This window comes from Ovis canadensis, chromosome 20 (assembly GCF_042477335.2).
Source record: "Ovis canadensis isolate MfBH-ARS-UI-01 breed Bighorn chromosome 20, ARS-UI_OviCan_v2, whole genome shotgun sequence".
Taxonomy (NCBI): Eukaryota; Metazoa; Chordata; class Mammalia; order Artiodactyla; family Bovidae; genus Ovis; species Ovis canadensis.
In genome coordinates, this window is record NC_091264.1 from 39,998,542 (window position 1) to 40,021,407 (window position 22,866).

The window sequence follows — 22,866 nt, forward strand, 5'->3', positions numbered from 1 at the left end:
CCCTTAGGTCATTTTGCTCCATGGAAGCCCCTGAAATTATTCTGTTCTTGGAGACCCTTGGAGTTGTTCTCAACCTGGGACAGTCTTATTCATGGTGTCTTTCTACCTACTGGATATATATATTTATATTCAGAGGCCATGGGAACTTGTCTCAGCCTTTGACCCTTCCCCCCAGTAGCAGGTAACATTGCCTTAACAAAAATCAAAAGCTTTAAAAATCAGTTTAAGAGGAGCTTTTGTAAGTAAACGATAGAAAGAGTCACAATGGTTTAAATTCAGTCTCAGCTGTTCTAACAGCAGGCTTTGACAGCAGGATGACTGAGAGCTTAAATCTATGGGGCATCTGAAAAGGTGGAGGGAGGGCTGAGGGGAGACGGGGGGTCACTAGACAAATGGGGTGATGATACACTGAGGTTGGGGGTGTTCTGATAGGCTAGGGCACATCTATGGATTCACCAATACAAGGTTGATTGGTAAATCATTTTCCCTCAAAATTCTTTCAAGGACTCAAAGAATGTTTGGTAAATGAATTTCCTGTGGAATCCTGTATGGCATTCATGAAGATATGAGCTTCTTTTGAAGGTATATACTGTACATGTTTATATTGTACATGTGAGTGTATTGTGAAAACTAGAAAAATACAAGGTAGGTATTTATCATGATGAAATCAGTAACAAGCAATTGTTTTGATGTGCTTTTTGTTTTGTTAAAATATTCCTAGTCACCTAATCTGCTAAAAGCTAAATTTAAATAGTCTCCACATTGCAAAATATGGCTTCCTACTGCTGGTCTAAGTATATGCTACCAATTTCATAGCAGTAAACACTCTAATAGGTGTTAAGAAGTTATAAAATATGAAAATTTCAAATTAGGAAATAGTACTGTTATTGTTTCATGGAAGAACATAACAAGAAAAACAGAACACTGAAATCAATTTTTCTTAAACTGTAACTTTATTTGGAGCAGAATTTTCCTTAAGTAAAGTTAACGTCTTTAAACACCTTAGGACAAACTATTCAAAAAGGAACATTTTATTTCAGAAGGGGCTTGAGTAAATAGTTTTCGGTCCTCCTATCTTCTCATCATTATGAATATTTGCTTTATAATTAAATATATTCTTAGTTGCTCCCTTGTAATCAAGTCAAGTGACGAAATTGCTGTCAGTACTGAAATGTCCAGAAGACATTTCAGAAGACTAGTCAGGCCATTTAAAATTCACACTAGCAGTGTCTGTAAGAAACTGATAATACAGATTAATGTGATATTTGCCCCCCAGTTTGTCTTCTGTTGGTTTCCATGAGAAGGTCCTCACAATAAATTATATAAAATACAGTACTTTGGTTGGAAATTGTAAAAATAATTCTAAAAATTAACCACATATCTTAAACAAGTTGCTACAGTATGCTTTAAATGATAGAAAATAATTAGTACATCAAACATTTTCTTATAAACATATTGCTTTGGATCACACACTGAGCTAAAACATACAGCCTGTATTCTTTTTCTCTCCTAAATGGCACAAAACAATGGCTTGATGCCACTTCGTAAGAAAACATGGTACCTGTGAACTCCAACAGTTCTGGTGATTTGTACTTAAAAACAATTCTGTTTTACATCGCTTGTCTGGAGTCAAGTGTTTTTTTATCATTCCAGAACATGACACAGCATCCATTTACTAGATGTTTATGGTCCTTGAAGCAAGAGATCTGTAAGAAACTGCTTGAGAAAATCGGTTTTCTTCCTATTTAAATCATATATGAGCTGGGTGAGGGGCTTAGTAATTAACGGCAGCTTACTGTGAAATGAACAATCACATGAAGAATAGCTTTTAGCTCATGCAACTTTCCCTGCAGTTCACACACGTACCCTTTGGCATAACCACTGTCACTGAACCCTTGGGCACTATACCATCTCCTGACGTCCCATAAAACTTTATGCCTGACATGAGGTACAGTCGTGGATAGCTATAGTTAAACTTATCATTCCTCTTGGTGTCTTGTAGTAGATTTTATAATCTTATAATAACTAAAAATACAGGCAACAGGCAATATTTTCTTTTTACTTAACAAAGTATTGGTGACTTTTCCCTTTCTATAGTAAACAGCTTGTATGCTCAATGCATCCTTTACCCATTTCAGGGTGAGAATCAAAGAGAACTTCAGAGGATTTTGCTAGTTCTTTAGAACTGACCTTGTTGTTTCTCAGCCTTCTAGTTTACTCAATGCAGTGTCAGCTTCTTGACTTTCAAATGAATAAGGGAAATTGTCTGCTGATAAACAAAGGAAAGAGGAAGAGGATGAAAAGAGAAATATTTTCTGCATTGAGGCCCTACAAAAGTAATAGAAAACCAATTCTATAATGTATAGTAACCAGGTAAGTAGGTTTTTCAATTAAAATGTAATGACCTTAACATAAGCTAGAGGACCAAGAATATGGCATTCATAATCCATCTGGTTCTCTAGAGGGTATTTACGATTTTTAACCAGCTTTCTAGCAAGGTGGGTAAGCTTTCAGATTAATTTACTTTTTATTCCTAATACAGAAAGGGGAAATAAATAGTAACCGCATAGTAAAGGACTCATCTCTGAAAACACATTCTCTGTTGATTGAGATAATGAGAATATAATACAGAAATAAATTCAGCTTCAAGTTGTGCTTACATATACATATTTATTTCCTGAAGCTTTGCTGCCAGTTTGTTAACAGGAAAATATGACCTCTCAAATCCACATCCATCATTTGCTTTTCGCATGCCCCCAGCAATCATGGTGCTTGGTCAAGTACCTTTTTGAGTCAGATTCTTGAAAACACAAATTGCTTCCTGATTTTAGGTGAGGGCCCTTTGGGAACCATGGGCTGCAACATATTATTAATACATCAACACAAAAATTTACCCACTTATTAGGCTGAACCCTATCAAAGTACCAATATTCATTTTCACCTAACATTTTAACTTACAAAAATGACAATTTCATTGACTCCACTTGCTATATCCTAGAACCAAACAAAAGTGACTTGAGCCCTGGGAGAAAGTGAGTCTATGCACTCTAGAGATGATGTCACATTCACTGGCTGTGACCTTCTTTCTTGTCTTTCGGATAATCACGAGTGGAGGCGAGTGTGCCTGACAGAGGTGGATCAGAGTGGACTTCCTTTTTCTGTCTCCAAACTAGCTTTGTCATTTTCAAAATTGCTGTAAACATTCCTCTCAATGGAACAGCCTCTGCCCAATGGAGTTCTCACTGTTGAAAGAAACTACACAAGGGTTTAGAGTTCTTTAAATGTGGCACGTGATGGACACTTGACATATGGTAACTGTGGCTTCACAGACCAGTGGGACCTCTGCCATCTATTTTTTCTTGCTCCCCAAATTGCCCTGATAATTGGACCAGAGGGCAGACAATGATTATTCATCGTCTATCTCTGGCCAGGCCTGGAGAACTGAGCTAAATGCAACATTCTAAGGGTTGTGCTACTTTGAAACTTTACTTTTGGGTCATGCATCTTGGCAGGGATGTAAGTTTAAGTCACTGTGTTAACCTTTATGTGGAGAACCTTTTGGCTTCAAAAGCTTCCCTTTTATGGGTACTTATAGAAAGTGACTTCAAAAATGGAAGAAAATAGAATGTGATGGCATAGCTTGGTTTCAGCTGGATTATCACCAGCCACCAAAAAACGTGTTGTAAACATTTCTAAAAATATTTACTTAGAGTTCTTTCATCTGGGGAGTAAAAAGAAAACAAAGTGAATTATGTAATAGTACTTTCAGAACATCACGGCGGTATTAAAAAGTCAAACCAATAACACGGTATTGAGAAACGGCAGATGGTCAGTTTTCTAGCACTGACGTCAGTCCAGAAAAGCTTAAAGTACCGAATATGCCACATTTAAAATTTAACCACTTCACAAATATCCACACACGTTGAGGAAATAACCCTTTATCGCGTAGCTGTAAATTGCACCCCTGTTGCAATACTGCATCAATATTATTATATTTTTAAAAATCTGTATAAAATATTATCTGGAACCCCAAAGGAAAATCAATTAATCTTTAAAAAGTTCCTTACAAAGTTGACTGTATAAAATGCTAAAACATAATCCATATATACAAAATGCTGCTGTTTAAGAAAATAATGGGACCCAGTTTTAGAATAAAATAACTTTGTACAAAAAAAAAGTACTGCATTCAAATCAATATTAAAAAAAAAACTTTAAAAAAGAATATTGAAATGTCTCAGTTCAGAAGAATAACTATAAAGTGTTTGTTTTTCCACCAACTGAAAGTCTCTTGCAGGTGGAATACCAGCTGGCCAAGGGACAGGGTCCTACTGTTCCCTACAAAAGGTTTCGTGACAGTCATCGCCGAGACGCGTACTTAGCAATCCAGTCCGTCCTGCCATGTACAGGCTGGGCGGCTGGAGGCCGGGGCAGCAACCCAGGAGTGCTTCTAGGCTGGGTGTGGAAAAATGGTCGCCCAGGGTGAGGTCTCACAGCCTTCAAGGAAGAATAGCCTGTAGGGAAAGAGAAAGGTGGGTCTGATTGATTGGGTCCACATAAAGTATAGCAAAGAGCATCTCAGTGACATAAATATCAGAAGAGCAGAGCTCAAGAGAAGCCACGTTCTTGGAGTTGGCCCTCCCAATTAAGGGCAACCTCGTCCTATAGCAGTCAGGCCAGAAACACCAGTGTCATTCCTGCGTGTGCTCAGTTGCACAGTCATGTCCAGCTCTTTGCAGCTCAATGGACAGTAGCTCCCCAGGCCCCTCTCTCATGGAATTTGTGGTGGTTTAGTCGCTGAGTTGTGTCCAACTCTTGCAAACCCTTGGACTGCAGACCCTCAGGCTCCTCTGCCCAAGGAATTTTCCAGGCAAGAATACTGTAAGTGGGTTGCCATTTCCTTGCATCTGCCAGGCCCGTTCTGCCTGCAGGCCCATGCACTAACAGCCCAAAATACAGAGTTTGCTTGTTCACCTCCTGTCGATCTTTACCCAATGGCTCCTCTGCAGTGAGGTCTCCCTCGGCCGCCCTGTGTAAAATGCCCGTCTGCACCCTACACTCCTGCCCCGTGCTCCCTGCTCCCCTCTTTCTTTTCCCCTTAGCACTGTGGAGCATCTTATTTGGTTTACTTGCTGTCTGTGGAGTACAGGTTCCAGGAGGACAAGGAATTTTGTTATCTCCTTCATTTGTGGACCCTAGGCCTACCACGTTTGGCACAAAGCACTTGTTTAATAACTATTTTTGAATAAATTCACAAATAATAATAATCCCAAATAGAACTTACCCGGGGAAGGGTCGGGAATAGGTGCCAAGTGGACCCTCTGCAGAGCAGAACTGATTTCTTTTTTCAGAAAGGAAGGGATATAGTTTCCAGCCAGTCCACTAGAACTTGTAGAGCTGGAACCAACTGATTTGCAAAAGAAAACGCTCATTACTGCAAAGACATGCACAGGACACCAAAAAGGGTAAAGGACAAGGGCACAGGGCAACAGAGAACTGGGTTTTGATTTTCAAGGGGAAAAGCATTAGGATAAAGAGTAAATTCGGAGCAGAACATTCTACCACACCACACTGTTAGAAAGACAGGAGGATGGGGTGTGAGGTGTACAGACAGTGTTGAGACTATAGCCTGTACCCGCAAGGAGGCTGGTGGGTTGGTTTGTTAAAAAAAAGGAGACATTTAGAATTTTCTTGCTGTTTGTAATAATCAGTTTAACCTGTTCTGGAATTTTCTTTTTTTCACTCAATAATAGAGAAGAGTTAGCCTTCCATGTTAGTATGGACGAATTTCAGAGTATGGTTAAACCATAACTCATTTAACCATTCTCTTATTGATCAGCATATAGGTTTCTCTTATCGATTAGCATACAGGTTATGTTAATTGTTTAGCCATTATAAGTAATTCTAACCAGAGATATTCTTGTTCAGAACCAGAAAATTAGTCATTATTAAAATTCACTAAATACATTCACTTTTAATGTCATTTCTGCCTTGAGAGTGTTTTAAGGGCAGGAACTGGGTCCTACTCATCTTAGTGTTCCAGGCGGTCCATGGAAAGCCTTATTCATAGCAAGCAAACAATACATGTTGTATGGGTGAGTATCTATAGTGAGCCTTATTACGAAGGCTTAAAGGTGCATGTGGAATAATGAAGGATGTTATACAAATAACACAGATCCATTAGGAAGTTAGACCCATTAGGAAGAGCACATGAGAGGAAGAGTTGTTCTGTGTCTTCCCAACACAGAGCATTCTTGACAACTACTTAAGGCAGAGTGGAAAAAACAGTCTGGAGCTCATGTATCAGGAGCTGTGTTGGTCAGCTGAAGCACCTTTTGCAACTCTGGTGACTAAATAAGAAAAATGGAAAGAGGATCAGAACAAGGAAATCACAGACAGAAAAAAGGCAGAGTCAGTAAACACAAGGGAAAATGCTCAACCCTCGTTAGTCAGTGGGGCATGCGGGTTGACGCCATGGTAAGATGCCATTGCACACCCTCAGATGAGCACACATCTGCAATCTTGATGGTATCAAGAGGCTTCAAGGACACGGCACAACTCCTGCACCCTGCCAGACAGCAGTTGGGCAAAATCTGTGAAGTCAAAGATGAGCACAGCCTTTAACCTAACGTGATCATGTCGCAAGTGCACACCTATAGGGGGCGACAGGGTTCACTCCAGCACTCTTTCTAACTGTAAAAATGATTAACAGCCTTCATGTTCACCAAGAGGAGACCGGATGAGTAAATTATGTTCTAAGTGTCCATCAACAGATGAAAGGATAAAGATATGGTACATATATACCATAGAATATTCTGTTCAGTTCAGTTCAATCGCTCAAAACAAAATCTTGCCATTTGTGGCAACACGGATGGACTTGGAGGGCATTATGCTAAGTCAGAGAAAGACAAATACTTTACGATTATCACTTACACATGGAATATAAAAAATACAGCAAACCAGTGACTATAACAACAAAGCAGACTGACAGATATAGAGAACTAATCATTGCCAATGGGGAGAGGGAAGAGGAAAGGGACAAGAGAGGGGCAGGAGATTAAGCAGTATAAATTATTAAGTAAAAAATAAGTCACAAGGATATATTGTACATGACAGAGAATATAGGCAATATTTCATAATTATAAAAGGAACATAACCTTTAAAAATTGTGACTATAACACACACCTGTAACTTATATAATATTGATCAGCAACTATACCTGAACTTTAAAAAAAGTTATATTCTAGTATGAATAATAAATGGTATCATACACATATACATTGCATGTCATCCTACACAAATGTGAAATATATTCTATGTGTGTATAATTGCTATATATATTATTAATGCATATATGCATTATAATGCATTATTAACATGAGTGGAGATCCAGGATTATATGCATATAAATTTTAAAACATGCAAAACCATGCTAGGTATTTCTTGTATTCTAAAAAAAAAAAAGTCATGGAAATAATAAATACCCAATTTAGACAGGGTTGGGGGTGGAGGGGAAGGCCACAAAGAAAGGAAAGGCAATCATGTGTTTGCAGAGTCTGACTTTACACGCTGGGTGGTGAGTACGTGGGTGTGGATATGTTCTTTCTTTCCCTTTCAAACTCCTTAAAATACATGAACACGGAATGGACAAAGGCAGAGAGAAGAGAAGCCCAGGGGTTTACTTGGCATGTGGAAGGGGAAGCTGCACATGGTAGGGGCTGCCTGTGTGAGGTGCATCTGAAATTCCTTCATCTACTACAAAAGCGTGGGCAGCGCCTTCCAAACTGTCTACCTCCCAGCGATGCCCTGGGCTGAGGCTGAGCCGTGAGATGGAAGGGACAAGAACAAGGCAGACCCTGTGATACCCCAAGGGCACAGACCACAGAGCAGGGCCTCAGAAACCAGACTCTGTGCGTGCGTGTGTGCATGTAAGTCGCTTCAGTCACCTTTGACTCTTTGTGACCCTATCGACTATAGCCCACCAGGCTCTGTCCATGGGGATCCTCCAAGCAAAAGTACTGGAGTGGGTTACCATGCCCTCCTCCAAGGGATCTTCCTGACCCAGGGATCAGACCCAGGTCTCTTATGTCTCCTGCATGGGTAGGTGGGTTCTTTACCACTAGTGCCACCTGGTAAGCCCACCAGACTCTGTAAGACTGTTTTTCCCTCAAGACAGGGAATTCTGCTGTCCTCCCCTGCTACTCCCGATGGCAGAGCCCGAGGGAGCTGGTCAAGCCCCCAGGGCCTGCTACCATGTGAGAGAAAGGGGCACAGGCCTGGAAAAAAGGTCAGGGTTTCCACACAGAGAGGCCCTCCTGGTTCCACAGCTTGTCATCCTGTCTCTCTGCACTCACCCAGCCACACCGGGAGAACCTGCTTCTTATCATTTAGGGAGTAAACGTCATTACTCACCTGAAGTTATTTTGCTGATCACTGATACGGTCCCTGAAGATTTTCCAGACAAACCAGAACTGGACCACGGATTAGCTGGAATAAAATCCTTGCCTGGATTCGGGAGTACACCGTTTCTTATATTTATTCCTAATAGGGCAAAAATGTTTTTTCAAATGCAAAATTTATATTCAGTCTTGTACTACATGTCAGAGATGAGATGAATGCAGAGTCCAATTTGTCAAAGACCTCCTATGGCTCAACAATCAAAAGCTAACCGTGATGGTGCCGCTGGATAGGTGGCAGAGGAAAGATGCTGTCTCTGGGGTGAGTGGGTTGTCTCACTGGTGGGTGGCCTGACAGAAGTGTCTTCACCATCTACCAACAGATCTGTCCACATCTGCTGTCTTGACCTCCTGGTGCCTTCCTGGGCTTCAGTGCCCCATGGCCTTCCTACTCACCTACCTTCGCAGACCACTGCCTTTCCATCAGCTGCCCAAGTTCTTCTCTGTCCCTCCAGAACCCCACGCCTGCAGACCTCTGCTCACCTCTTTCTGAATTCTGAGATTCCACCCCTCACCTCACATGGACCATCATTACTGTGCTGATTCTGGTCTCTACCAACAACCATCACTGACTCCCTCACTTCTCAGGCTGCCTTCATCTCAGCTGCAAGACAAACCGCTGCCCCGCCCCGCCCCCGGACCACCCACTTCCCATGGCCATCGGGCATCACTGCCATCTTTCAGAACAGAAAGACTGAATCCATCCTTTATCCTTCTTCCTCTAGAGTCAAGAAGAAATAGGTCTCCCTTCAGGCCAGTCTCCTAAGGCCACAGTGCCACCCCCCTAAGGCCACAGTGCCATACCTGACGAGGTCTGGCAGTATTTAGGAGGCCTGTTCCCAATCAAGGCAGAAGGCAGGGGGGAAGCAGTGAGTCAGCCGGGCCTCCATCCCTTGCCCTGGGACTCCACCCCCTCAACCTGAGCACCACTGCCCGCGTCTGGATGACAGTGACAACCTTTGGGTCCCTCGCCCACACAGCACATAGACGTTGCTAACACCGTGTCACTCCTCCAATTACAACCATACAAGAGCGTCCTGTTGCTCATGAAATAAAATCCAAATTTCTTACAAGACCCCAAAGATGCCTCCTATGTCCTAACACATCCTCCACCTCTGACAGTGATCGGGCCATGTGGCCTCTCACAAGCCCAGCCCTTTCCTGCCCCCTGGCCTTTGCACTGGCTGCTCCCTCCGCCAGGCATGCTGTTCTCACATCCCTCTGCACATGGAGTTCCCTGCTAATCTCTGGGGCCCAGCTCCTGCCACCATTACATCACCCTTAACAACCGCTGTCACCACCTGCAACTACTGTGTACCCACTTATTTAGGGTCTGTCTCCCACCACTAGAATATATGAGGATGAGGATACTGTCTACAGGTTGCTGGCTAAAGTCACTGCATAGACTGTGATGTGAACAGAGACCCTGGAAAATGGGCAACCCAGTGGCCCCAGTTGGCTGTTTTGTCCACCATATTCTCAGCGCCTGGCACAAAATGATGTCAATACAGATTGACTGATGGAATGAATCTGTGAATGAACAGCGGGCTAATGCTATATGTTTAGAATACAGAGAACCTGGAGAGATGCTTGGGCACTCTCCAACTAGAGTGTCTTCACTTAACCCCTGTGGTACATTAAGCCAGATGGGGGCGCTAAGCTCCCATCTGGTTTCCTGAGAGCACTCAGGGCTGGAGAGACCCCAGGTGAGCTGCCTGGCTCTCCCTGGTTCCTCACTCGCTCGGACTGGACCCCATTTCCTCTACCAAATTTCTTATCTTAGGCAAGAAAAGAATGGGAAGCCTGGGACTTCCCTGGCGATCTAGTGGTTAGGACTCTGAGTTTCCACTGCAGAGGACACGGATTCCATCCCTGGTCAGGGAACTAAGATCCCACATGCAGCGAGGTGCAGCCAAAAAGAAAAAGAAAATATAAAGCCTGTGTGTACTAAGTGGCTTCGGTTGTGTCCATCTCTTTGTGGCCCTATGGACTATAGCCTGCCAGGCCCCTCTGTCCATGGGGTCCTCCAGGCCTGAATACTGAAGCCAGGTTGACTGTGCCCTCCTCCAGGGGATCTTTTCCATTCCAGGGATCGAACCCGTGTCTCTTACATCTCCTGCACTGGCAAGCGGATTCTTTACTACTAGCACCACTGGGGAAGCCCAACAAATATTTCTATGGTGGTGCCACCACCGTCCAAAACAGAAGCTTTGCAAAACTCGAGATTCCGGGGACACGATTTCTCATCAGGGACCAGAGCACGGGCAGGAAGTGTTATTACCAGGCAGGTACCGAGAGTGCTTCAGGTAGTGTTGCTTGGCCGCCGACCTCAGGGTGGGCGTGTCGCGCCGGGGATAGGACGTCTGGGTGGGGGCGCTGTTTCCGGTGCCCACAGGCTCCGAGGGCTTCAGGTCCAGAATGCTCTCAAATCTGAACGGGGAGAAGAAGGTTCTGGTCAGCACAAGCTGGGCAGCGCATGGGATGTGAAGACAACCTCACAAACCCAGAGACAGTCAGTGCGCAGATGGGAGCCCACGCTTGCCTGCACAGCGTCTCGTCGCTCTGTCTCTTCTTATTTTTCAGGTCAATCCTGGTGAAGGATGGACTGAAGTCCGAGTCATCCAAGTCAGCCCAGTCATCGGAATCCTTTGTTGACCTGGAAACGAGACCCCACCTTCTCCTACTCTTTGGCTTGATCTCACCATTTTTGTGCTCCAGGCCAGTGAGAATTTTCTGTGTATACAAGGGGGTGGGGAGGTGGGGAGGAGAAGCGATACTTGGCATTAGTGAAGCTCACCCATGAGTAAGCCCCATTGTGAACTTCCTCGGTTGTGTAGAGGAGGGTCCTGGGGTGTAGTCTTCCCCAATATGCACTGCTTATTGGAAAAGGCAATGGTGGAAAACATTCCCTGATCTCTCTCACTTATCCTGCACAGGTTACATCAGTTTCCATTCAATGGGGACACTAGGCTGTTTAAGTAAGGCTTTAAAAAAGGACATTTAGGGTACTTCTTGCATACGAGGAAGGTAGCTGGATTCTCATCCAGGGCTCATCTCTGAAAGAGTTAGCATGATTGACACTGTCCTAAATAGAATAGAAGAGAATGTAACTAAAGTGTCAATCACCTGTTCTTTTATAGAAAACAATGCAATTAATACCTTATTTGCCTTCTCAGCAGACCTGGATCCTATTTCACTACCGAATTAGCTACAATAGGAAATTTATAAACACACATTGCTGTTTTAGGTGGGTTGGGGTCAAGTGGACAGTCTGGAGACACCACCCCCATAATTCACAAGCAGAGCTAGAACCTGAATTTGGACCCTTAACTACAAAGCCAAGGCTCTTTCCACAGTTCCATGATATCAAAAAGACCAATCTATTATAATTAGACCTTACATGCTAAAAAGAAAATACTGCATGCAAGAAGTATGGTCAGGGCCTTCCCTGGGAGCTCGATGATGAAGAATCCGCCTGCCAATGCAGGCGACGTGGGTTGGGTCTCTGATCTGGGAAGATCCCACATGCCACAGAGCAGCTAAGCCGTGCGCCACAACTACTGAGCCTGAGCTCTAGAGCCTGGGAGCTGCAACTACTGAGCCGATGTGCCTAGAGACTGTGCTCTGCCAGAGAAGCGACTGCAGTGAGAAGCCCATGCGCGGCAACTAGAGAAAAGCCCACCCAAGCAGTGAAGACCCAGTACAGTCAAAATGAATCAACAAAATTATTAAAAGAAGAAGAAGAAGTGGGGTCAGCAAAGGAATAGCCAGACAGGGCTCCTGAGGGAACTGTCTTGCTTACTGCCTGAGGATGCTTGGGGTGGAGTGACGGCAAGAGCAAAGGGCTGGGCTTGTCCTCTGGTAGGTGGTCCGTCCTGGGAGCCTCGGCTTTATAGGGGTACACGAGATGCTGAGGGGGCTGGCTGGCTTGATGCTGTCTGGAAGAAATGCGTGTGTGGGGCTTGACTGGGGGCTGGGCAGGAGGGACCGGCTTTATGTGAGGCGGTGCGGCTGCCTTTTCCAGAACGTCCTTCTGAGATTTTCCTGACTCCTGGAGGCTTTGCACGGTGCTGCCCAGGGGGTGCCCCACCTGGAAGTAAGGATATCGAAGAGCCTGGAATGACACATGAGGCTGTTTCAGAAGAATAATCTGACTGGGAAGGTTGACACCATTCAGGGTCACAGGCTAGCTTTCGCATTAACCAGTCTGCTGCAGTAGTTTGCCCAAACCAACTAGAAAACAGCATCCTGAATCTGTCACACCCCTTGCGATTCTCCTTGTCCTAAATAGTGTAAAATGTATGGACTGGCTGCCACACTCAAAATTATCTGGGTAAAGCAGCCAGGTTCACTGCTATGCCCTCTGCTACTTCTGCCAATATTCTGGCTTTGTAACTTATTTGCTCTGTGTCTTAAATACAATATTTCACCATTATAAGTCCATTTCTTCATTCCATAGAAAGAAGATAAATAAGATGGAGAGAGCCAACATAATGTTCCAAGAGGACTCTGAAAAATCAAATATAAAATAAGAAAATACAGCAGACAACAAAGGTTTGCTGTGTATCACAGGGAACTGTCTCCAGTATCTTGTAACAACCTGTCACGGAAAAGAATTGAGAAAAAAAATATGCAAAACTATCACTTTGCTGTATACCTGAAATTAACACAATACTGTAAATCAGCTATACTTTAATAAAAATAAAAATAAGCAGGTCCATCCGCTTTAACATCAGAAATGCCACGAGCGTCAAACATATTATAGTTAAACCTTGTCCATCAAGATAACTGTGCTTTCTGCATCATCAAGGAATAAATCGTAAAGTGCTGGGGTTTGCAATTCTCTCTGAAATATTCACTAGTCTTTTGGAGTGGAAGTCACTGAATATAACGTAACCTTTCTCAGTGACTCTGGGACCTAGCCATAACCACCTGTAATGATGATAAGGAAGTGCAGATATAGATGCGAATAACATGGACACCCCCACAGAGGTCCTGGGCTCTGACGTCTAGCTCAGGAAGTCTTCTCTTTAGTCCCAGGTATTTTTGGCAAGTCTCAACTGAATTCAGGGTATTTTTAGCTTTTCTGATACTATTCCTAAAAAGTAAACATTCTCTCTTGGTTCCTTGTTACTGAATCTTTTTATTTTCATAGCCGCTGTGTATTCTTTGGAAAGCTGGGTTCATCAGACAGCTTCCTTCCGTGGCCTGAAAACACTTGTGAATTTCATCACCAGAAGTGCATTTCTGAGCACTCTCTAACCTTCTTGAGCCATCTAGAGTTCTTGGCTCTTTCTTCTTTGAACCATTGGAAAGCTGCTTTCCTCCCATACCTCAGCCCCCCCAACTGTCAGCTCTCAGCTCTCTCAAATTCTAACATCACATGGGCCCTGTCCTCAAGTGACTCCGTCCGTCACTTTTGCTCAGCCAAGTCGTTGAACCTGATTACAACTGTTCTCCTTTTTCATCCTCTGGGTAATGGATTTATCAATGAGACAAGCTGAGAAGGGGCCAGGTACAACACAAAAAGAGGCTGGCAGGGGGTCTAGGAGTGGCTGAAGTCCACAGCACCACATGCTTCCTTTGGGTGTGCTTTATACTCTAAGTCAAAATGGCCTGAAGGAGGACAGGTTGGAAAAACAGGAGCCAGAAGGCATGTCAGCCACATGACGGAACTGTTGTTGATGGTACACTGTCTGTACTAGCTACTGGTGGAGTTAATAAGGCAAATCACATTAACTTCCTTTTTTTTTTTTTATTTTGCAAATCACTTAAACTTTCTGAGATTTAATTTTCTCTTTTATAGACTGAAACCAGTAACACCTATCTCATGGAGCCTTCATGGGATTAATATCACAGAAAAACAAACAAAAGCATCTGCAAACTGTCAAGTGCTATAAAATGCTAATTACAGTTATTTTCCTAGCTCTCTCCCTCTGTCATCTATAAAATGAGTGATATGGATCTTACAAGATATTTTCAAACTACCTTTCAACAACCAGTACTGCCTTATAAACACACTGTTACATATCACCCTAACTCAGAATATATTTGAAAACATTTGCCAAAGACAGGTGGATATATCTGTTTTCATTTCCACGTTTATTGACATATGATGTGAACCGTACAGCAATTTTCAAAGGAACTATGTTGTTTAAACCTGTACTGCTTTAGACATAAAGAGTTTCAAAGTATTTTGAATTTTTACACCTTATATAGTTCACGATTACTGGTATTCAGTACTATTTTTCACTTATATTACCTAATAAAGCACTTCCCATAATCTATACAGGAATCATTCACAATTAGACATGAACTTCATGCGAATGCATCAGAAGAAAATGGAAGGAAACCTGACTAGCTGTTGGCCGTTTCTTGGGATCCCACTGTAGCATGTCTCTCAGGAGCTGAACTGCTTCGCTGCTGGCATTTGGAATGAGGGTTTTCAAGTTATTGGGCACACACTGGGGCCAGCGGAAGTTCATCGCATTTGACAGTTGGTAGCCTTCAGGCCAGTCAGTCTGAAAGAAAGAAAAGGTAGAGAGCATTCCCCAGCCAACTGCTGAAATAAGGACTTTATATTCCGGCACATGTGCCCATAACAGAAAGGTGACTTGTCATTACCACATCCCTACTCACTATGGTGGGCCATCCCAGAGGCAGGTGTAAATTTGTGACTGGGGTTATAAAGGAGCGGAGGAGGGCTACGGATCACATTGGGGGACTTCTGCATGGATAAGAGATGTGGCCATGAGTGCACAGAAGGGAGCAGAGAGCAGAGAGGCGTGGGGAGAAAAGCAGAGGGAGCCAGGAAGTTTGCCACTGCAGGGTAGGAGGAGGGGGCGGAAGACTACCAGGGCGAGGAAGACTCCAGAACGAGGCCGTGCTGCCCAGGGAGGCGGCCGGGAGCATGGGAAGCTGCTGCTTTGGCCCACATCATTTACCTTTTTGGGTGTCCCCAGTACTTGGCAGATTTTGAAGATAGTATCGATCTCACTGGCCCCGGGGAAGAGTGGCCGGAGGGTGTACACCTCTGCCATGATACAGCCCACGGCCCAGATGTCGATGGGCGAGCTATAGCTGGTGGACCGCAGGAGCACCTCCGGAGCCCGGTACCTGCAGGACGGAGGAGAAGCTAGCTCCCATCCAATAGCCAGGAGAAAACTAAACACACAACGAGCTTTCCAGGACAGCGTTTGTGTATTTGTTTTCTGTCTTGTTCAGGGCAGTGTGTTAACTTGTAAAGCCAACAGCTGTGGCTGCAGCATAAAGCTGGGCTCTTCTGTATCACAAAATTTTCTGTTGAGCATTTCTCAACAGGTCTCTTCTCTACAGCATCTTTGAGAAATACAGATAGTGAGAGAGAGCAGGCAGAGAGTGAGCGGGAGAGAATATAGAGCTCGTCATCTGTAGGCTCTTCTTGGTCATGGCCAACTGCTTAAATCAAATGCTTAGGGTCTGAAAGTTTTAATAACACCAGTTAGCTAATTTTCCAACAGGCCTTTGCAGAATCTTTTACACAACTCTTTTAGGAAACAGTCTTTAGGATGCTCTATATACAGACTATTTAAATTATAGAAAAGCATAATGGATTTCCTATAATATTTTTTACTGAAGTATAGTTTATTTACAATGTTGCATTAGTTTCTGGTATACAGCAAAGTGATTCAGATACATATACATTCTTTTTCAGATTCTTTTCTCTTATAGTTTACTACAAGATACTGAATATAGTTCCCTGTTGGACTTGCTTCTAAAATTATTTACAACACAAGCTTTTAAAGCTTGTACAATACCAACATTCCTGCACATAGGTGTTTTCAAATGGTGCTCTTGGTGGAAAGTTAGTATCTGTGACATTAATACTCTCCTCAGTATAATCGCATGGTCTTTAAATATAAGAAATGCAATTAAATCTTCTTGAGGAAGAGTGTACTCACCATCTGGTAGATACATAGTCTGTGTATGGAGGTCTTGATCGGATTTCTCGGGCCAGTCCAAAGTCTGCGATTTTCACAAGTTCGGGTCCCATACAAAGGAGGTTCTCTGGCTTTAAGTCCCGATGGAAAAAGCCTGCAGAGGAAGTGGAAAAGGAATTCAGAGGCAGATCGTGTCTGCATCACTCTTTGCAGCTTTATTGCTCTTTTCATGACAGTGATAGTCTGGTATGACACCGAAGGCTCAGTACATTCATCCCAGTGATAATGATAATACAAAGCCCGTTGGGCCATTCGTTTTCCTTGGATGAATTCAAAATGTCAAGTCCTTCAAAGTTGTCTTCATAATTTTTTTTTTCCCCAAGAGAACAAACTTCTTTTAAAATACCAAAACTCCATTATGGGCTGAGATAACCCAGCAAAAAGAAATTGTCACTCTAGGGAAAAATACCATGCGTACGTTGCCCAAGTCAGCCGGAAAGAATCTGAGATTAAACCCATTAAAACCATGGTACTGGGATACTAGGAGTTTACACTGCTGCAGAAACACAATCACAGTTTTTGTTTAAGAAACAAAGGATTTATGAATATGACCTACTCATATCTGAGATCATGATGTGTATTGCAAATATGTTTAAATGTCAAATATTGATTACTTTGCCCAGTGAAAAAGCACAGTGTAGATCTGTAATCCACAGCGTAAAAGGCAGAGATAACTCATCAAGTGCGAAGCCTGTCTCAGCTACAGCAGGGCTTCAGGGGTACAGGCAGGAGAGACCCAAACACCCACTGATCAGCATCACATGCCTTCCTCCTGCGGAGAGTATCACTGGCAGACATCATTCTGCATGAGTCTAAACCTGAATGGGTCACCAAAACAGGGAATACAACTCTGTCAGTGCTGCTGATGGGGTTATTTGTCATCTACTATCACAACCAATGCTGTGAAGCTGGATTCGAAGTAGCAGATTATGGGAGGAAGTAAGAGCCATCCCTGACATGCTGACTGTTCCTCAACCACCTCCGTGTTCACGTGCTCACGTCTCCATCTCTAATGTGCCTGCTGCCCCTCTTCAGACCCCTATCTCTGATAGGAGGGACAACAGCTGATGTCACCCCCATATTAACCTGTCCCAAACCACTCTTCTCTTCTCCCAAATCATCTCTCATTCTCAAACTTTTGATACGACATCCAGGTAGCTTACAGTCATGTTGGATCGATCTTTCCCCAGACAGTAACAGACTTGGGTCACAGTTTTCATCAGAATACTTCCTTTGGGTCCTTTCTGCCCTTTCTCTGACTTAAAAATGTGTAAATATGCATACAGTTATGAGAATGGGATCTTTTGCCAGTGCACCCAGGAAGCCTCCACGACCCCTGCAACATACGATCTATAGATGATGGTTTCTCTTCCTAAACACTCAGAGCATCAAAAGCATGAAAAAAAGAGACCACAAACATCATTTTCTTACCGAACAGATGGGGAAAGTGAGTCACAAGGGGATGAGGGCTGAATTAGTCACAGTCCCACCAAGCAGTGTGTCAGAGCTCTTGTACTATCTGGCTCTGTTCTGTCCCTCTCAATCCAGATGGCAAAACCTTGATTTGTGGGGCTGGTCCTTTCAAGTCCGGATTAACCCTGTTTCTCCTCTTTGACTGCCCTTTTCTCTAGTTGGGCTACATTGTTATTTCCAAACTTAAGTGGCATTTCTCTGACACTGAAATGTCCTCCACATCCAGGTGCCACTGCCACCTTCCCTGCCACCGACCATAACACTCACTCAACAATCCTGCAGCTTCTCTTATCCAGTGCATCCTATCACATCAACTGTACTCAGATACAAGCATCATTCCTGCACTCCAGACCCTGTAACTTGCTTCCACCCAGGTCATGCTCCGGTACACGCCGACAAACTGCTCCCACCAGGCAAGCTTTACCCTTTCCTGCTAACTGGTCTTTAATCCTACTTCCAGAAAAGGTGAGCACTAATGAAATGAGGAGGGGTAAGATTCTGGTTCCTCATATCTCCCTCTAAGCAGCTTTCCTTCGATCCTGAAGGATCAAACTTCAGACCCCAAATAAAGTATCAGAGAAAAAATGGCTAGGGAAAAAGTTTAATTGCAAACAGACTCTTAAAAATGACTAACGAAAACTGTATTTGTCAGTTGACATATGTCATCTGTCATACGGTATTTGAAGATAAGCCTTTATAACTAGGAAGCATTTGTGAATATGTCTGTAGAATATCTGGCCTGAGTAAAAGCAACAACTATAATCAACCTTAAACTCATGAGTTCTATTCATTAAAGGTCTAAGGCCCTCGTGTCAGGTACCTTTACTTTTCATCTCTATTTTAACAAAGCATCACTATTTGATCACTATGAGAGGCAATGCTTCGTAATAGTTAAGTAGGCAGAGTGATTGGGTTGCCTGATTTCAAATCCCAGTAGTGTTCACTGGCTGGCAAATGAGTTGCCCCCTATAAAATGGGGACATAACAGCATCTACTTTGTGGGGTTGTTTTGCAGGATTCACGTGTTAATATTTTGCAGAGCGTTTAGTGCAGTGCTTGGCACATCAGCACCTTGCAGGAGCTTGTCATTGTTTGTGGTACCTCTCCTCTCATTTTATAGTCTCGACAACCTGGCAAAGGGGGCAGGCAGACACCCTAGCTCCATTTTTTTGCTAGAAGAATTAAAGTTCATGAAGCTGGTGATGTGCCGCACCATCCCCGCCCCCCACCACCACCTGTGAGGAGGTGGCGCTAAGCTCTGATCTGATTCCTGGCCCAATCCATGTTCTGCTGATGTGTGCACTCAGGCTTGTAACAATGAGCCCACGTCTTCCTCTGCACTTCTGATTCACAATGAAAACCCTTATAGCTGGGTTGTTCACAGATCATGAAACAGCAAAGTGCTGTTCACACAGAATCTTCCTGTTTGAAACTGTTTGGCTTTCAGAACACAGGAACAGACCTTCAATTTAATTTCAGGGTACCCCATGTCAGTCGAATAACAGAGGGATTTTCTCTTTCATCCTGGCAGAAAATGTGTCGTGCTTTCTTTTTCACTAACAACCCTTGGGCAAGAAAAACATCAAGCCACAAAGAAGGCTTTCTCCTCTCCACATTCTGTTCATGAGGAATCTGATAGGAATACATGAAAATAACCAGAGAATACTTACACACTATGGATTTCTATAGTGCACTTTCCTACTGGGGAAGTTGTAATTTCACAGATATTACTGAATTTAAACCGGCAGTGCTTTTATCAAGAAGGCCGGGAGGGATACCAACATACAGAAAGGCCAAGGGCTGACTCAAGGCTATGTACAGCAAGACAGGGGTGAAAAACGAAGCAGAGAACCACCTCTTTGGGCCAAACATTTTCCTTTACGCCACCTAAGGCACTTTAGATTTCCTGCAGAGATATTTTTAAGTGCAGGGCAAGGATGAAACTCACTTTGCATTCATTATTTAACTTCTGCAAAGTACATATGCCTTGGCATTGCTCTCAGCACCAATGGAACTGTGTTTTCATTCCCAGTAGGGGGAGGTAATCACTGACACGGCCATAGCAACCACCTGCGGCTCTGTGCTCTGCTCCCCAAGGAGTCTGCTCCCAGGGACAGACAGCACCTTCACACAGTGAGAACCAGCCAGCAGGCAAGAGCCTGGAACTCACAGAACAAATCTGTGAAGTGCTTTCAATTATTTTTTTTCCATGACTGGACGAAAGGAACAGTATAAAGCTCCAAAGTTCAGTCAACACCATACAAAACCATTCAAAAGTTTTCAAAAATCATTTATGAATGAAAATGAGATAGAACCTGCAAAATAAGTATCTATCCCACCTCCAATTATTTTTAATTAATTTAAAAATCAATTAATTGATTTTATTATTTATTTTTGGCTGCACTGGGTCTTGGTTGCTGCGCGTGGGCTTTCTCCAATTGCAGCGAGCAGGGGCTACTCTCTAGCTGCGGTGCTTGCGCGTCTCACTGCGGTAACTTCTCTGGTTCTAGACAGCCAACTCAGCAGACACGTGGTCTTAGCTGCCCCGTGGCATATGGAATCTTTCCAAGTCAGGGATTGAACTGTGTCCCCTGCATCGGCAGATGGATTCTTTACCACAGGACCCCTGGGGAAGTTCCCCCACCTCAATTATCATCACGACTTCCTTCACCTCCGATTCTCTGCTCTCTGTGAGAGCAGGCAGGTTTTTCTAGAGAAGCATGGCAAATGGACACAGATATGGGAACTAGTCTCCACTCTATTGCTCTAAGGCAGTGGGGCCTTTGGCAGGTCTTTAAACCTCTCTGAACCTCTTCCTCTTCTTTGAAAGGAAAAGACGCCATTTGTTCTCTCTACCTGAGAACCTGGCAAGGAAACACAATAGGCAATGGATGAAATAACATTAAGCTCAAACCAGAACTGGCAGTTAGCTGGGGGAGAGTGTCCATGAGAATCTGAGGAAGAAGCATGGTGCTGGGATCAGAAGAGCAAAGGAGGTCTGACCACCATAAACTGAGCCTTCCCTTGCACCATTTCCGAGTACAATCCAAGTGTGTAAGGCATGCAAGGGAGACTGATAATGCAAGGTTCCAAAGAGCTGTTTTCACACAATCATTTATGGATGCTAAATTACTGGATATGAATATGCATTGTGCGTATGTGCATATATGTGCCCTGGTGGGTGTTGGGAAGAGTATATATGTAAATGCATGTGTGCTCACAGATGTGTGCATGTGTGTGCACATATGGGTGCATGTATGTGTGAGCATATGCGTGTTGATTTGATGGGATTTGGTAGAGACCTGAATAAAAGGATGTAAGTTCTTCCTGGCAACAACCAAGCCTCACAAAAAGCAACAAAAAGGAAAGGAAGAGAAAGCCAACACATGTTAACTTTCTTACAGACCCACCACGCAGTCCTCTGAGCAAAGAGCCCCGGTAACTGAGACACTATGATGGGTCCCTATTGGAATATGTCTAGTTGACCCTTCTCTTTGGAGATTCCCTTTGATTTCTCACCATTTCTTTCTCCTGAACTCTCAAATCTAGTAAGTACTCCTTCTCCTCCTATCCGTCTGCAAGACACCACACCAGAAGTTTTCAGCATTTTGCAAACTCATACCATCCCTTGGGAATTCTTCTGTCAAAAGTGTTCCTTCAACCTGTGTCAGTGGAATCAGAGATGATACCTTTTACCAAAGAGTTTTTATAGATTTGGTTCATGGGCTTGCGTATCACTCTTGAATTATTCAGCACATACCCACGGCTTCCACAGATGGACAGCCTCTGTCTGTTTGTGTTTCGTTTGACCTCAAGTGTGAGGTGCTGCTTAGGGGTCATAGAGAAGACTGGGAAGGGTCCCAGACTTACCACGTGGCACAATGTCTTTTCCCCTCGCTGCCAATTTGCGTCAAATCTGAACTGGCTATCATCATCGGGCTTCTGCCCAGCTTCCTTGTTGGGTAATGAATCGGTAATATTGCATTTGCTGGTGCAGTATTTGCAATGGCAGTGATACCTTTAGACTGGGAGGGAACAGATTTCTGCCTGTGTAATATCAGCCTTTCCATCTGTCTGGACGTCAAAGCCACCCCAAATGGCCTCCTGAGGGACTCCCTACTCCCCTGGTAGACACATATGCCCATCCCAAGGCTCTGTGTTCATAAGGTATCAACCCAACCTCAGCTGGGTCTGTGGCCAGTTAATAACCCAGACTAGTAATGCCTACTAATGACTACTAATCCTACTCAATACTGTACAAAAGCCCAGCTAAGAACAGCAGTGACAGAGGATTTCCTGATGGGTATGTGACCATCCATTCCTCTGGATGCTCTAAATCTCTCCCTGGACTAACCAGACCATCACTAGAGTGAATCATACTGGGCCCCACTAGGACCATTTTCTCTGATCAGGTGATGTAATTGGCCTATGTTGAGGGAGATGACCTGGAACTATCTCATGCAACCCATTGCTGTGTTTACTGTGAGGGTAACGTTATGTAAAGATCCATGAGAGAAACCTCCCTGGTATCAGTACCAGGAATAGCTCTGCTTCTCTTGGGCAACTGAACCGTTTATATATTGGAGAGACCAAGTAGGTTGTAATTAGTCATGTTTCATGTTCTGCATTGTCTAACAAACACAGACTCACATCTGTAGCCTGTTTCTTCTACTTAAATAAGACTTGCTGACATGTATTTCATGGAGTAACCTCACCCCTGGCTATATCCATGCCTTGTTTTGCTTTTTCTTTGCTTATTTTAAGTGTATTTTATTTTCCTGGATTGCATAAATCTTATTAGACCACTTTGCACCCTTCTGAACAAGCTGAAATTAAATATACTAAGAAAATGAGAAACCACAGTAAAGCGGTGCTAGGTAAGGGGGGTTAAACATCATATGTGGACGGAGCTTATCTGAATTCTAAATGAGGCTTCTCATTAATACGCCCATTAATGGTCA

At 43.6% G+C, this 22,866-nt stretch overlaps 1 protein-coding gene across 4 annotated transcripts in view; it reads right to left on the reverse strand.

Annotated features, from left to right (window-relative positions):
- Positions 1 to 2,650: 2,650 nt before the first annotated feature.
- Positions 2,651 to 22,866, reverse strand: part of CILK1 (ciliogenesis associated kinase 1) — a 28,415-nt gene continuing 8,199 nt past the window's right edge. Inside the window, exons 5-13 of one of the 4 annotated variants that reach the window (XR_011251233.1) lie at positions 16,394 to 16,526; positions 15,398 to 15,569; positions 14,807 to 14,974; positions 12,256 to 12,567; positions 10,996 to 11,186; positions 10,746 to 10,883; positions 8,410 to 8,538; positions 5,282 to 5,404; positions 2,651 to 4,511 (exon numbers count right to left, since the gene is read on the reverse strand). Coding sequence is in view for 1 of the 4 variants with exons in the window: in XM_069563444.1 (XP_069419545.1) it covers positions 4,357 to 4,511; positions 5,282 to 5,404; positions 8,410 to 8,538; positions 10,735 to 10,883; positions 10,996 to 11,186; positions 12,256 to 12,567; positions 14,807 to 14,974; positions 15,398 to 15,569; positions 16,394 to 16,526 (1,532 nt within the window). In the remaining 3 variants the exon portion in view is untranslated. Of the gene's footprint in view, positions 4,512 to 5,281; positions 6,591 to 8,409; positions 8,539 to 10,734; positions 10,884 to 10,995; positions 11,187 to 12,255; positions 12,568 to 14,806; positions 14,975 to 15,397; positions 15,570 to 16,393; positions 16,527 to 22,866 lie in introns of those variants that run through there. The other 3 variants (XR_011251232.1, XM_069563444.1, XR_011251234.1) reach the window with 3 other exon arrangements.